General features: G+C 38.2%; 1 protein-coding gene across 1 annotated transcript in view; it reads right to left on the reverse strand.

The window, feature by feature from the left end:
- The window catches only part of myo6b (myosin VIb), an 80,815-nt gene that overhangs the window by 13,827 nt on the left and 49,970 nt on the right, over nt 1–17,018 (reverse strand). Inside the window, exons 24-30 of the mRNA XM_038307050.1 lie at nt 15,779–15,869; nt 14,285–14,435; nt 7,837–8,045; nt 7,644–7,722; nt 5,532–5,692; nt 5,350–5,400; nt 711–814 (exon numbers count right to left, since the gene is read on the reverse strand). Coding sequence (XP_038162978.1) covers nt 711–814; nt 5,350–5,400; nt 5,532–5,692; nt 7,644–7,722; nt 7,837–8,045; nt 14,285–14,435; nt 15,779–15,869 — 846 coding nt within the window. The remainder of the gene's footprint in view (nt 1–710; nt 815–5,349; nt 5,401–5,531; nt 5,693–7,643; nt 7,723–7,836; nt 8,046–14,284; nt 14,436–15,778; nt 15,870–17,018) is intronic.

Raw genomic sequence — 17,018 nt, forward strand, 5'->3', positions numbered from 1 at the left:
AAACACACTTTGGCAACTCCAAAAAAAAAAAAAAAAAACAATTAAAACCCGATGGCTTCAAACTATGATGAAGTATTGGAGACATAGCAAAAGAAAAAGTTATTTTATATCGCGAAAAAAATAGTCTACATATCAGGTCTGCAATGATATAATTAAAAAATTACAACAATAAAGCTGCAAAATGAAAAGAATAATGAAATAGAATTACAAGATTGAAGATGTAGCCAACGTTAATGTAACCTAACAAAAAAACAGAGTTTGGTTGAACACTCTGTTGGAGCGTTGGTCCTATTAAAATTAAATTTTTGTCATATCATATTTTGACGTTATTCTCATATCACTATAACTTTATTCTAGTAATATAGATTTCTGTTTAAATAAAGACTTTATTTCTGTAGTATTTTGACTTTTTCTCTTAATATAATGTCTTATTCTTGTAGTTAAACGATAAAAGTCTCAGTAATGCCCTAATACTTCCTCGCACTGCACAGATGGAAAGCCTGGATGTATAAGGTACAACACAGTGGTTTTAATTCCATTTAGTGCCAAAATATTGGAACTATATATTACATAAATTAGTAATAAATTGGGGAAAACAGAAGAAAGGTAGGCTGTACTAGCAGCTTTCACAGCTATATCATCTTGTAATAAAGGATTTAACGCACATACAAGCAAACTAGGTGCTGAAATAGGATTAAGGATTTTCTCACCACAGGAAGTGTTGATGACATCTCGCAGCTCAGCATACTTCCACTTGCTGAGATCATACTTTTTCACACCAGCAGCAGCTTTGGTGGCCTGCACCTGAGGACCTCTATGGTTAGGAACAGATAAAGTTGGATGAGAAAGGCGAAGCAGAACCTGCAGATGCAAACAGGTGATTTGGGAAGCGGAGAGCCGTGGTGATAGGGGGGAATGTTTCCAGAATTTAAAAGCTGATTTTGCATTTGAATTTCAGGACGGGGTCAAATTTTATGAAGCAAACCCAACAGGATCAGAGATAATCTGGTGAGATTCAGACAGCAGATATGGAATGATTCAAACCTGCAATTAAGAGAAATTTTAGAAAACATTGAATCTTTTCGTATCTTTTGTATCATTGATTTGATTTTGAAGAATAGAGAAGAAGGAAAGCATGCTTTTGCTTTTAAATAAAACAGACTGATAGTAACAGATGTCATTTCAGCTACCTAACAGATTGAGTTTTGTCTCCTTCCCTCCTGCTGAGTTGATCCAGCTAATTCTATATGAGGAAAGAAGGGACTTGCCTCTCCTAATTACAGTCAGCATAGTATCCCTGGATAAGGGAGCTGTTAATCTATGAATCATTAGATTATCTTTTAGAATTCTTACTGACTGGAGAGGTAAAATGAGTTCAGGATCCTTATCATTCTGTTTGTGACATGTGCCGGTGTGCAAAGGTTGTAAATCTGAAAAGCCTTGATAAACATGTAAGAAGAAGCCGAGGCAACGGTCAGCTTTTGGCTCCTGCAGCAGGTTAACAGGAAAACAGGAGGCCTCTCAGAGTTCATCAGCTGATCTTAAAGACAAGTCTGTATACTTGTACTGCACCAAAGCTCTCCTCTTTACACATGCTACACAGATTTAACTATAATAAACACAATATCTGTTTTCTTCAAAGCTCAGATGAATAGCAAAACCACTTTGCATTTATTCCCTTACAGACTTAACATTTTATTGTGCTTTTGACACTTACAGTAGACCCAAAATGGGTCAATTTCATAATTTTTTTTCACTTTTAATGAGTCTTTTTTTTAGACACTTCAGTCCTTAACATAAAACTAATTTATTTGTTTCTTTTCCTTTTCAATCATAATAAACCCTAAATTTTTAAGGAAATTCAGCATTTAATGTTACACCCTTAAATAAAGCTCCACTATGGTCAGGAATATTTTATCTTTCCCGGTTCTCCCTTTGTTACCCCTTCTTTCCTGTGCTGAGACATGAGGTCAAACAGAATTGAGATCCCTGGAGGAATATGCAGACTAGCTATGAAGCACCTGAGTCTGAACGAGTAGAAACTTCCAAAACCTGGAATAGCATCCTGCCTTTATTCCAATACTAGGAAAAAACTCTCCCGTTAGTCCAGTTTGGAATTGCAGCAGAGATGTAATGATAAATGGTTTAATGAAACAAGTGGATCAACAAACCTCTCAGATGAACAAAGCAGCACCATTCAGTTCAATTCAATGCAATTTAATTCAGTTTAATTTATTGAAATTGTGTTCAAATCATAAATGGGAAGGAAAATTACATCTAATTTTTTAAATGGGTTTAAAACTACTTTTAATTTATAATTCAACCAAAAACATGAACCTAATAATTAAAGATGATCTATAAGAGGCAGCTGGTCAATAGCGGGCGCCACCCCATCCACCCAATGACCTTGAATAAGACATAAAAAAAAACAAATAAAAATGAAATTATACAATTAAAATATTTCCAAAAATATTAATATATTTTTAGATGTGCAAAACAAATATTTAATCTTTAATGACAAGTAAAGCTGTTTCGTTTGTCGTCAGATTGGTGACGTTTTTCCACCCTGGGGCATAAAAATCTTTGGCTATAGCTTTCATTAAAAGTTTTTATATGCGCAGTAGCTCCTCTGCAATACAGAAGTATAGGACGTCTTGGGGCGCAGGAGAGCTGCACCCTGAGCTGACAGGAACTGTCGTCATAGTTGTAGTGCGGCGGATAAAGAGGACGAGTCACGGAAGTGAAGTCCCTTAAAGCAAACTTAGCAAGAGAAGCTGGAAGTGAAACTGTTTGGACCTGATCAGCCGCAAATTTAAATTAATCAGCAGCCAAAGACAGATGGAGACGGTACATGCTGTCTTTTTCCAGAACCTGGTTTAGGTTAACCTGACTCCGCCAGATGGATTTGCTCTGCATATCCATCTGAAAACCTTCTGTTGAAGTAATTTTGGGAAGGGGCGAAAATACTGGTTAGCTGATTGGCCTATGTTGGTGATAGACGGGCCAAATAAACCAATCAGATCAATCATATGACGTACTAACTGAGCGGCGACGAAAACACAACCACAAGCCAGGCTACTCTTGCCGAAACCAGTCGGGAGAAGAGCAAAAACATCTTTTCCTCTGAGAAAAGCCTCCAGAGCAGTGTTTTGCTCTTCTTTCAGTGAAGAAATACTCTGTAATTCCGATAAAACTTGCTAGTTTCATCGGCTGAAGCCGCCATGTTCTTTAGACTGAACTGTCGCGCTTCTCGTTGCGTCACACCTCAACCCGCCTCAAAACCAACGCTGATTGGATGTTCGTTTTGGTGAACGGCTCCAAATTTTCTTTAACGGAGAGTCTCCAGACTGATCTGCGAGTGAAACCTTGAAAGCTTGCGAGATCAGGATGATCTCGCAAGGCTAGGTTTAGGTACAAGAGTTGGCTAACTGCATGCAGCAAAGCTAAAGCTTTTTTCTGCTTTCCCTGCCTCCTTTTCCAAACGTCAGGATCTGACCCAGCATGGATAAAGACAGGTAGAACTGATTTAAAGCACTTTTTAGAAAAGGAAAGAAGAACGAACAATCTGGGATTCAAAGTGAAAATAATGTAGTATAGTGTACTCTTTCTAGATGTTTGATCATTTACATAGTTGCTCTTAAATAAGAGCAACTATAGGTTTATATTAAAAAAAATATGAAGCTGACTAATGGCTTCTCCATTATTAAACTGGTACATTAGTTTTTTAGATTTGTGATACCATATTGGACCATACAAAACACAGATTTGCCTTTACAAAGCCTCAGAAGGGCAAGATTTATGTACAAAAAATAAACCTGTAGATGAAATTATGTTTTTATTTTAATAAAGTGTTTTCAAATGTCTTCATGTAAATATACTGGTGTCAAAACTTTGCTAACTATACGTTGGATTGGTTTTTGGTATACGTCTATTTTGAATTTATAGCCCCCCCCTGTAATCTATATGATCTAGATAAGCACACTAGGCTGAGTCTTGGGGCTGTGAAGAAGCTAAGTGTTTTACACCTACTAATACAGACAGAGGTGAGTAAAGCAGTAATTACCACAGTAAATTTTTGATTTTGGAAGTGGATCTATTGACTGGAAAGTCCAAGAAAGCTTGAAGGCACTCTTTTACCACCTCACCGTGATTTCAAAAAATCAGTTCAATTAGAGAGACAATAGGATCTTATGTATTCGGATTTCATTTTCACCCATCTTAAAATTAGATATGACAACATTTGAGCATAAGAAAAAAAAATCACCATAGAATCATTAATACAATTATTTTTAATAACCTCAACAACTTTGTCTTAAAGTCGTAGGGAAATGGCTGTTCAGACTGTTGCATTTCTGAATTCTCCTGAGTGGTGCACGACTTTACACGACTGTACAAAGTAAATGTGATTGGTTGTTTATCAAGAGGGAGGGGTTCTTGAGACGGAAGGTTTGCAAGCTTTTTGGTTGTGGCCGGTTTGCTGGAAGCATCTTGCTAACCAGGTAGCAACTTAGTGCTAGTAGGTTACCAATGGGAAATGCCATTTGGACCAAGTAGCACTAAATTGGTGACTTAGCAAACGACACTGTCAAGGAACGCTATGGACAGTGGAAACATGCAAGAGGAGGAGAGTTTAGTGTAGGAGGTCGTGGATGAGTCTCCTCCGTCATCCATTTTTTATTTAGAGGAGGAAAGCAGGGAGGAAGATGCTGTGGAAGAGGACGCCAGGGCGGCAGAAGCTTGGTTTGGTGTAGAAGGCTTCCAGCCGTACATGTTTGAGCCCTTGCCTCGCAACACTGCCAGTTCTGTTAGCTCTACGCCTGCAGAAGACACAGACGTCCATCCCCGTGAACACTGGGACGGAACTTAATGGGAAAGGAAATGATTCTTAATTCAACCGTTGCGTACATTAGCTGCGAAATATGAATTAAGATGCTATGACAGAAAAAAACTGATTGACAGATGACCGTTGATTTATGATTGGCCGAATTTAGGTGTTCAGGCTGACATATAACTAACTGGCCTGCATGAATTAACAAAAAAAAAAACAAACAAACAGATATTTTAAGACAGGATTTAAAAAAAAAAGAAATCAGACGATACTGTCCCTAAATTTTGGGACAATATCGTCTGATAAAGAGTACAAATATACATGTTTAAGCCAGAATAATTTGACATTTAAAAATGCTTTCCCTACGACTTTAACAATCAAAAATTACTCTTTTTACTGTGGCAGTTTACTCTTGTATTTATTTCAAGTAGCAGATAAATGCTACAGCAGGGATTAGAGGAGTCTAGAAGTAAGTGGACATCTATGACTGGTGTTAGTTACACCTGTTTCAGGTATCTTACATGACTCTGGCTGAGGATGAAGAAATAGGAAGACCTAAATAGAAGTCATCACTGGAAACAAAAAAGGGAACAGGTCAGTTACTTATGCATGCCCTGGTCAGCATGGGCCGGCACTGCATATTCACTGTGTAAACAAAGGTTCATGTACTCTGCACCATGCACAGACCCCATTTAACCATTACCTGCGCAGGGCGGCATCCAGCTGGCCCTCTTCACTGATGAGTTCAGCCTCACTTTGAGCGATTCTCATGGCTAACTCCCTGTCTCTTCTCTCCTGTTCTAATACGGCAGAACGCTGGACCTGCTCCTCGCGCTCCAGAGCCAACTGTGCTTCCACTTCTGCCTGTTAACACAAAGACCACAAAACAGATTTGATATATAACCTACGTTAGCTACCCCCCGTCAAATATATCAATGCTACTTTGAACCTTTTTTGTTATTTTCCCTTATGTTGATGTGATGATGAAGCCAGAGTCAGAACAAAGGAGCTGTATCAACTCTAGATGTTTGAATAAGTTGCTAAAGAGTGAGTGTTTAAAAAAGGAAAGGGGCTGCACATTGGTTTGCATGGAGGAAATCTTTGCTTTTTAAGGAACAAAATTTCCCTGACAGCATGTAGACAAAGGAAAAGCCATCTTAGGCTGCCAAACAAAACTACACTCACCGGCCACTTTATTAGGTACACCTGTCCAACTGCTCGTTAACACTTAACTTCTAAGCAGCCAATCACATGGCGGCAACTCAGTGCATTTAGGCATGTAGACATGGTCAAGACAATCTCCTGCAGTTCAAAGCGAGCATCAGTATGGGGAAGAAAGGTGATTTGAGTGACTTTGAACGTGGCATGATTGTTGGTGCCAGAAGGGCTGGTCTGAGTATTTCAGAAACTGCTGATCTACTGGGATTTTCACACACAACCATCTCTAGGGTTTACAGAGAATGGTCCGAAAAAGAAAAAAAACATCCAGTGAGCGGCAGTTCTGTGGGCGGAAATGCCTTGTTGATGCCAGAGGTCAGAGAAGAATGGCCAGACTGGTTTGAGCTGATAGAAGGGCAACAGTGACTCAAATAACCACCCGTTACAACCAAGGTGGGCAGAAGAGCATCTCTGAACACACAGTACATCGAACTTTGAGGCAGATGGGCTACAGCAGCAGAAGACCACACCGGGTGCCACTCCTTTCAGCTAAGAACAGGAAACTGAGGCTACAATTTGCATAAGGTCATCGAAATTGGACAATAGAAGATTGGAAAAACGTTGCCTGGTCTGATGAGTCTCGATTTCTGCTGCGACATTCGGATGGTAGGGTCAGAATTTGGCGTCTACAACATGAAAGCATGGATCCATCCTGCCTTGTATCAACGGTTTAGGCTGCTGGTGGTGGTGGTGTCATGGTGTGGGGAATATTTTCTTGGCACTCTTTGGGCCCCTTGGTACCAATTGAGCATCGTTGCAACGCCACAGCCTACCTGAGTATTGTTGCTGACCATGTCCATCCCTTTATGACCACAATGTACCCAACTTCTGATGGCTACTTTCAGCAGGATAATGCGCCATGTCATAAAGCTGGAATCATCTCAAACTGGTTTCTTGAACATGACAATGAGTTCACTGTACTCAAATGGCCTCCACAGTCACCAGATCTCAATCCAATAGAGCATCTTTGGGATGTGGTGGAACGGGAGATTCGCATCATGGATGTGCAGCCGACAAATCTGCGGCAACTGTGTGATGCCATCATGTCAATATGGACCAAACTCCCTGAGGAATGCTTCCAGCACCTTGTTGAATCTATGCCTTGAAGAATTGAGGCAGTTCTGAAGGCAAAAGGGGGTCCAACCCGTTACTAGCATGGGGTACCTAATAAAGTGGCCGGTGAGTGTATATTTTCTATTTTCCTTCCTGGCTGCAGCATATTTTTCCTTTATTAGAGAACACTAAGCTTTATGCAAACAGTGCAGCACCGAAAGAGAAATGCAGCAAAACTACCAAGTATTTACCAGAAGATATTTTTTTTGTTTGATATCTAAATGCAAAAAAGTGGTTCTATGATAAACCAAACATAATTCTTTATTGTAGGATTTTCAACTCATCTAGTTTCTTTCATTCATTTTTTACTCATTATCATGCAGGACGGGCCAATTATCTGACTACCAATAGATCAAATCTGACAAGGGGATTAGGGAGATTTATTAGTCAACTTTCTAAATTAATTTCAGCAGTCATTTTTGCACACATTTGCTTCACAACTTGGATAACAGAAAAAAAAAATCACATGGTTTTAGTTCCAAACCTGAATAACTTTCTCCTCTTCCTTTCTCTTTTTTCGTTCTTCCTCTTCCTGCTTTCTTTTTGCTTCCATCTCTGCTTTGCTAAAATGTAAAAAAAAATTCTCATTAAAGAGAAGGAAACAAATTAAAGTAACCAAATACATTGCATAACTTATAAAACACATCAGCAGTTAGATTTGAATACTTTCCACTCACAGTCTCCTGTCCTCTTCCTCCTGTCTACGTCTCTGCTCTTCCTCCTCCCTCCTCCTCCTCTCTTTCTCCATCTCCTGCTCGATGTGTTTCAGTCTTTCTGTCTCTTCCTCTTCCCTCTTCTTCTTTTGCATGGACGATAGAAGCTGTTCAGAGCGTTTCACCAGCCCCTGGTACTCTGCGTTGATCTCTTTCCAGGTTATCACCTTTGCCTGGAGGTCAAACATGTAAGGTCACACATGCCCCATGTCCAAACTCAGTGGATGATGCAACCAATTTGACCACAGTTAAAATTAAGACATGTTTTAAGATTTACAACTTAAAACGTAAAGATTTGTAATTAGAAAACATGAATAGAGTCCAATCATCTCTGCATATATTTAAAAAAAGTAGATAATTAAATGTAAAACAAGCTTCTCTACCATAATAATGGCTTAAAGCATGAATGGGTAATAAATTAGTTGTTTCACATGAGCAAATGAAGCAGCACTCTTTAGAAAAAAAGACATTGACCCCCAAAAATATTTTCCATATGAAATAATTCGGCTTTAGGTGTATTGAAAAATGCAAACAAAAAATTTGAGGACAAAATCAGGCAGCTTATTCCTTGGAGAATGAACTTCAAAAGAAAGCAAACAACAAAGGACAGAGGTAACATACAGACATGGCTTCATGGCTGTTTTTATGAACACTACGGATTTCTGCTTTCTGTGTGTCCAGCTGTGATCCAGCGTTTGCACAGGACAAGTGAACAGCAGGACTTAAAGAACTCTTACAACAGAAAAGACCCCAAAACAGGAGTAAAGCAATAACCTTTATACTGTGCCATGCAAACACTGATGGGAGGTCAAATAATATTGCAGCACAGCTTGAGGACAGTTATCATGAAAGTGCTTGGCATCTTAATGAGGAGGTTGACAAAACAAACATTCCATCTAAGCTCATTGATTGTAGAAAATTTTAAACCGCTAAGAGTCTGGGCTTGGAGAATTTTTGGACTAATCCTTATGAGGACATGTACCAAAACTATTCACATTTTGTTACCTGCATGAAGCAAAGCTAGAGATAAAGATAAATAAAAAAAAGATAGAAGAAAAAAATTATGTTTTTTATGTGCATACAGTATGCATTAGTGTTTTTTTCTTCAGAGATTAGAGGCTTTTTTGCTTTTTTTCAATGCTGAATTGTTAGTAAAGCTCATGTTAAAAAGGCAATTGTGTAACTTTGGACCTATCATCGATGAGGTTTAGGTCTTTGCAAGTGTTCACAGTTATCTATTTTATTCTTCTATTTATGTCACTGACAGTCAGTTAGGTGAAACAGGCAAGGTTCAGGCGGAAAACAATCGAAATCTTATGTCATTCTCAGAATTAATACGTCCTTTTAACAGACTTGTACTCCTAAATATCTTCTTTGATGATAATTGGGGCTATTTAGAAAACAACTAATAGTAAAAAAGTACATTTCTGTCTGCTTTTTAAGGCTCTTTTTAACCCTATAATGCCAAATGTATCATATTTGATACATACGGTTTCTGAAATGTTTTGTGTCTGACACCTTTTGCATAATTTAATGGTAAAAACTTTGCTCAAAATCCTATTGTACACAATCAGATATACCTGATAACAGCGGGCAGAAGACTACACAAAAAATAATCTTGACTTATCGCATAGTAATAAATTATTAATATCAAAAATGTATTTCTCTTTTTTCTTTTTACATATTTTGTTAAAAGGCCAAATAAGGACTTCAAACCAAAAAAAAGTAATTTTCTGTTTTGTTTTATTCTTGGATCAGGCTTTAAAGGGTTAAGGTTTCAAAATACAACTGTCTCAAAAGTGCAGCTAAAAGTGACTGCTTGGTAAAATGGTAGGATGGTACAGAGTTTGGGCAGGAAGGGGTTGAGTTACACTACCAAACAACTGATCATGCTACTTTTTAGCTGGAAAATGGAAAAGAAAGGAAATAAACCACTCAAGCATGCATTCATTGCTGGAAGTCTTAAATATGGTTTTACTCTTGTTTTTTTTATCTATTTTAATCTGTTGCTTGATGGCGATTTGCCTAGATACTCAAAAGACTTGCCTTCTCAGTAGAAATGTCATAATTATTTGCCTCACAACATCCAAACAAAAATATGGGATTAACAGGGCGGCGATCATTTTCGGCATATTTTGTCTATCTTCTGTGCTGCTTTGTGGCTTGTTACCTTTTCCTTAATTGATTCTTTAAAAATGTCTTTATTTCAAACATTAGAATAAATATAACAATTTTAAGCTAAGGCCCCGTCCACACGAAGTCAAACCCTGGCCTAAATTCACAAATTTTTCACCAAACCAGCCTCTCATCCATACGAAGCCGCCGTTTCGGGGGTCTGTAAACAATCTTTTTTTTTATTAAGCCTTCAGAGTGGGAAGGTTTTGAAACGCCGTTTTTGCATTTCCATCTTTAAGCTCTAACCGCATTTTTTTTCTTACACGCATGCGTCATAGCGTCGCCTCTAAACACGCATGCGCGACACAGTATCACAACAACAATGGCGCCGTACTGTGTTGAATGGTTGCTGCTCATGCTACTCACCCTGCTGTCGGGCTTACAACAGAATCTTCTTCTTCTGGAATATCTCCAGGAAGAACAGAGCAATATAGACGACATAGTTCAGCACCTGAATTTGACTAAACCACGAAAATGGACCCGCAGGGCCATTTTCCGGTTTTCCGGTTTGGTTGTTGTATAAATATTACTGCGCATGCCCAACATTTCGTTGCCTGTTTTCGCCTATTTTTGCTTTGGCACCACAGCGCCACTTACAGGCCTGGCATACATTTTGCAGGGTTTTCATGCATTCGTGTGGACGATCACATTTATTTTACGTCTCCGTCTTTACGGCAAACGTTCTGGAAAATATTAGCGTTTCATGTTCGTTTTGACTTCGTGTGGATGGGGCCTAAGAGATAGAAGACAAATAAGACAAAAATGGTACAAAGGATATACTTAACACACCTAAACCTAAAGGTGTTTTTTCAGGATGTGGTTCCCTTGAGAAGCATTACGACATGATTTTTTTTGACTAAGTCAGACAGGATAAAAAGTATATTCTCCAATAAAGTGAATCAGGATAGTGGTTTTGAAAAGTATGTAGTCATGGCATCTCATGTGGTCTTGTTAAACACAGAGTGACAACATGTCTGTCAGTTGCATAACAGACAATTTCCCCAAATATGAGTCAGGCAGTGAGGAGAGGTCAGTGAATAAGGATTCATTAAGATGAGTTTCAAGCTTTAAAATGAGGAGGTAGGAGACCAAGGTTTTGTCCCAGATGTACAGCGGACTGCTATTGGCATCGTATATATTATTTATGCCACGTCAGGTGTAGATGCTAAACCTTCAGAATAACATACGTGTTTTACAAAGGGGACGCCAACAGAGCAACAGTTAACATGGAAAAAAAGCGTTTGTTGCTAAGAGAGAGACTAAGAAACCAGGTCAGGAGCTCCTTAGTGTCAATCAGAATACCACTGAACACTATAATTACATTCAGTGATTACATACTGGGAACTACAGAGTACAAAAATGGCATCATTGCTACAGAGAATTTTGAACACCAAATCCAAATAGCATGAAATCGTATTTCTGATTATTTGCTGTGCCTTAAGGATTCAGTAATAAAAGGTTCATATTGCATGGGGAGAGCTGGGATTTACATATCCAACTGTGATTGATCACTCAGCAAAAACAAATTCAATAAATTAAATTATTGGAGGTATGCAGAGTCTTTTTTATAAGCTCTTCCCCATCAAAAGTGGATTTAAAGCATTGATTTTTGAAAAAAAAAAAGAATAAGAAAGAGGCATCTTTATACCTCTAAATGTACATTAGCAGCCACATAAAATGAGCCAATTGGACACAACATGCTACCTATATTCAACAACAGGGTAAAAGCGATTTTGAATTCTAAGACTCCTTTAACAGCCGCATTTGATTAGCGAATGTATGACTTTAAATGTTCAGTTCAATTTTAGTTTTTGCTCATTGAATTGCAATGCTATGCATGCATTAGATTCAATACACACATGAAAATAAAATCCATAACAGAAATGCATCATGAATGCAACTTGCTCTGAATTAACATACTGACATGCTCTTTTTATTTGCTTAATCTTTAGTAGAACGTTTTCAAAATGTTTTATTCAGGCTTCATGCTTTATATCAGGCTCTACTCCTGTGAATCAACTACCAGTCTGTGAAGCAGACACCTTGTCTACTTTTAAAGGTAGGCTTTAAACTTTCCTTTTTAATAGAGCTTAGTGTTAGATTATCCTAAGCTATCCCTATGGTTATGCTGCTATAGGCTTAGACTGCTGGAGGACATACTGTAGGGGAAACCTCTCATCATTCTATCCCTATTCTCCTGTTGTGCAGTATTTCTACGTTCTCTGTAAAGTGCCTTGATTTGACATGTGTTGTGAAATGGCGCTAAATAAATTACTGAAATGAATTAATACAATGTGCCTACTTGTTATTTAAACCTGCTCAATGAATTCTATCTTTCACTGTAAAGGAAAAAAGACAACTTTCGTTAAGGTACAGTAGCAGATAAAGTAGTTGCTCCTATAGCCAAAAAGGACCTGTGGGGATGGAATGTTGGAGAGGTTTCGTTTTTTGGAAGAGACTCAGTCGGGGCCTTTTTTCTCCCAGCTAGTGCATGTTTACCTTGTTTTGCTTTTCAAATAGTCAGAGCTCTATTTTCCAAACACAAAGTCCCACAAACTGACAATGCATGCATCTGCAAGCCAGCTGTCCACAAAGCAGGGGAAACCAGCATTTTAATACAAGAATAGCAACAGCTGGAGAATACAAATGATGGAGGCCTTGAAAGTGTTTTTAAGACACATAGAATGCTGGAGTTCTGGATTAAAGTCGTGGCAGAGTACCCTGAAATCTCCACAACAGCACTGAAAATCCTGTTGCTATTGGCGTCATAACTATGTGAAGCAGGTTTTTCTGCAATGACAAAATTACAGAGCAGACTGGACGTAAGGAGCACACTTAAGATGTCAATTGTCTTCCATCACCCTTAGATGGAACCAACCAGTTCAGAGAAACGATACTAGAAATTAATCAATTTGATGCATGGCAATGCTCCATCATATGCACAGAAGTTCTCCACCCAGTAGCTTTCCAGTAAAGGTCTTAAAGATAAAAAATTAAAAAAATTGACATGTCCTCCTTCTACAGATGATCGAAATTCTATTTGGAATCTCCAAGTTACTCATAAGTAGAATATTTGTAGTGAAATCAAAAAGTCCTTCTCTTCAAGCAATGTGAGAGGCTGTGATTTAAGCTACATAAAAAAGGATTATTAGCACATAAACAATCTGTTATAAAAAGGATAGTTGGCTAAAATGGTCAAGTCTTTTCATGTATAATGTGTGTACATTCTGAGTTATTTGTTTATAATTATAATTCTGGAAGTTTAAATGAACAAGTTAGATTAAAAGTACCGTAAATTCCAGACTATAAGCCTCTACTTTTTTCCTGCTGTTTGAACACTGCGACCTATAATACAGTGCGGCTAATACATGTTTTTTTTTCATGGTGTGAAAAACAGACCAATAAAATTGATGAGTATTCACAGTTCTCAATGCATGGCGCCGTGTGAAAACATCCAGCATCACCGGCGGGTTTCGAAAGGCTGGGCTGCTGCGGGATGAAGAGGACCGCGGGTGCTCAAGTGAGAGCGACAAGGATGAGACTGAAGTCAGTGACGGCATCCTGAAGCTGTTCCATTCAGACACAGAGGAAGAGGACTTTGACGGTTTTAGTGCGCAGGAGGAAGAAGAAAGTGATTAAAGACTTTTCCTGGTCGGCTGCAATGTTCTGTGCGTTGTTCAATTAAAAGTACCGGTATATGCAGCGTTATTTGCGTTTTACCGACACATACCTATATTTAAATGTGTAACAGGTAGTTTGAAAAAAAAAAAGCATTCATAATATGTACCATATTTGTTTGTTTTATCATACGGATTAAATCAAATGTTAAAAAAATGCTCACGTGTAATATCTTTATTTGTAAATATCTCATACAACGTGGGAAACCTGCGGCTTAAAATCCGGTGCGGCTTATAAAAGTACAAAATTGATTTTCTTTCTAAAATTAGAGCGTGCGGCTTGTAATAAGGTGCGCTCTATAGTCCTGAATTTAAGGTATATATTTTTTATTTTTCTACTTTTTTTTGCCAATAATTCTGCCTACATAGATATTCCCCTAGAAAAACCTAAACCTCACTTTTAGACATCAGATGTTTGTTAAAATCATGGATTGACAGAGACCTCCCTAGTTGTTCAGTAATGAAAGTCCTTACAGCATGTTGCACTTTTAAAATGTCCCTTTTCCATACAATTATTCAAGGTCAGAGATGGCAGAACCTTAATGAAAGGACTGATTTACCTTTATTTTTGCTGAGAGAGCATCTATGGCAGCAGACAGCTGTCCAACTTGTTTGGCCATCTCCTGTTTTCCTTCTTTGAGGCCATTCACCACTTCGTTGAAGCGCTCTATGTGTTTCTTCAGCTTTTGGACTTTCACCAGACCTTCAATCCTGTGTCAGAAAAGCAGAATAACAGCTTATACATGAAACTCAGACTTTATGAAACTTCACTCATTTCATTATGAATGTTTTTTTTTTCAAAAAAAAATAAGACATACCACAGCTATTTCATGATTCAATGAGTTTAATCAGCTTCTGGTATTTATTAAAGCTGAGGGTGTAGGGTGCACATGTGTGAATGGTGGATTCTGCTTTGAGCTTTAGCTGCGTTTATACTTAATTTTTATACTTTTTCTTAACAAGAAAGCAGTAGATCAGTCATGTATTAGTGCAATCGTGACTGCAATCGAAAAATGATGTCGTATACAGTGGTAATGATCTGTATTATTAATAGGGTTTTGCGCCTGGTCACTGTGAAGAAATCTGATAATTATTTCAGTTTTTAAAATTTTTGTCTTCCGCTTCATGTGGCACCGGGTCACGGTGGCAGCAGTGGCTCAATAGAGACTCCCAGACTACCCTCTCCACAGACACCTCCTCCAGCTCTGCTGGGGGAAGCCAGAGGCCAGCTGAGAGACACAGCCCTTCCAGCGTGTCCTCCTGGGTCGTCCCCAAGGACTCCCGGCGGGGCAGGTGTTCAGGGGACATTCGAAAAAGCTCTTCTCTGAGCCTCTCCTGAATGACCGAGCTCCTCACCCTATCTCTAAGGGACAGCCAAAAAAAACTACATACATTATTTACAGCTCCTGTAAAGCTAACCAGGTTACTGCTAAGGGACTTGGCGAAAACGTGATTTCTACTAAAAATCAGTAGCAGTTTATTTCACAGCATTTTATGCATGTAGCAACACTTGCACTCATGATTGACTGATTTACTGCTAAACTAATACACTTCTTTTTGCCTTCTTAGACATAGAAATTCTCACTTTTAAGCATGAATAAAAAGTTTGGTAAAGCTGGAAGCAGCATGAACGATTAACACTTGTATATCTTACAAATATGACATGAAGCAAACCAAAAAAAATAAGCAAACAGAGACAATGTCTTGTTCGCTTTGGGATACGGCAAACAACACACAGTGAGGAGAGTTTGCAGAACATGAAGACGTCTGCTGCTTTCTTCAATTTGATGCTGCATTAAACAATAGGTGTCTTGAAATCAGTGTCAGGCATAGAGAGCCTGAGTGCATGAAATTAACAATAAATGATGATCTAACACATTTTCGCCATGTGCATGTTGCGTAAACTTATCATGCAATGAAAATAATTTTGCAATGTATTGTGCACCCCCATTCAGAACAGTTGGATTTGGGGAAAGATATCCCACCTCATTAGGGTAAACCAGTTCCAATTGGGAGAAAACAACAACCGTGGCTGAAAGAGAAGGAAAACTCACCGCGGCTTATGCTTCTTCTTACACAGCCACATGCGGACAGTCTTTTGTATCTTAATGCAAGCCAAAGCTCTGTACTGCATTTTATTCCTCACTGTTGTCGGTAGGAAAGGAAAGAGAACAACATACATAAATAATTAGTTATTAGAAAATAATTTGCTTATTTTAAGTTTGAGATAGAAGAAAAGTCAACTTTTAATCGGCAGATTTTCAGTCAATCTTCTGAACTTAAATCTGAACATGCTGGTGAAGGTTCTCAGCCATCCAGGTCATCTGAACATGTATTTTTATTCACACTAAAGCAGCCATAATTCAATGAAATAATAAAACAATACATGGCTGCAACTCGGAGAAAACCAAAGTGTTTGTTCATGCAAAGCTGTAAGAAATGAAACACTGAAGTCAGCTGGCTTGTGGTGAAACACTAAAAATTAATCACTTGGTGTTGAGTGCGGCAAGGCTGTACTTCAGTGATGTTCCTTAAGGCTGAAGGCTGTTTGGTTTAATATTCAAAAAGAAATGAAAAGTGATACAGCCCAAGGCCTCCTTTGCATTTGATGCTACAATAAAAGACATAGAAGAAGAACTAGAATATAAGAAGTAAAGCTTTAGCTTCAACACTAAGACTTTTGCAGACATTAACTTAGTTTTTATGATATTTTGAGAAGTTAAAGGACAACCATTAGCATTAGATTTGCTAATATATATATATATTTTTCATTTAGTAAACTTCTGATTTTGAAATACCTCTTCTTAAAAATAGATTGCATTTATTTAAATTGTTTGACTTTGGTTTGACAATCCTTTCACATGATTCACGTAGTTAATGGCATTGGGGCACATTTTTCCACAGGGTTCCTACAGCGTAATGCAAGTTAAATTCAAGACTTTTTAAGACTTTTTAATGCCACTTGAAATAAAAATTTAAATCAAATTTTGAAAAGCTTCCCATACAGGAAGAAAGCTAAAAACACACAAATGACAGATATATTTAAATAACTGAATTCACAAACTTTGTTTTAGCAGGGAACAAAACAAATCAGTTTTAAAGCCCCAACATAACCAGTGCTAAGTCTTTTTTGCAGCTATTTTTCTTTGTATGGTTTTCTTAGTATGTTTGATTTGGTGATAAGTGGAGGCGTTGCAGAGACAAGGGTGGAACTAAACTGAGAAACACCGTCTGTTTCTCGGTAACTCCATCTTGACGCTTTGTGTTTCGTGCTTCGCATGTGCGACTCCACCG

This window comes from Cyprinodon tularosa, unplaced genomic scaffold (assembly GCF_016077235.1).
Source record: "Cyprinodon tularosa strain WSP-4 unplaced genomic scaffold, ASM1607723v1 ctg6, whole genome shotgun sequence".
Classification (NCBI taxonomy): Eukaryota; Metazoa; Chordata; class Actinopteri; order Cyprinodontiformes; family Cyprinodontidae; genus Cyprinodon; species Cyprinodon tularosa.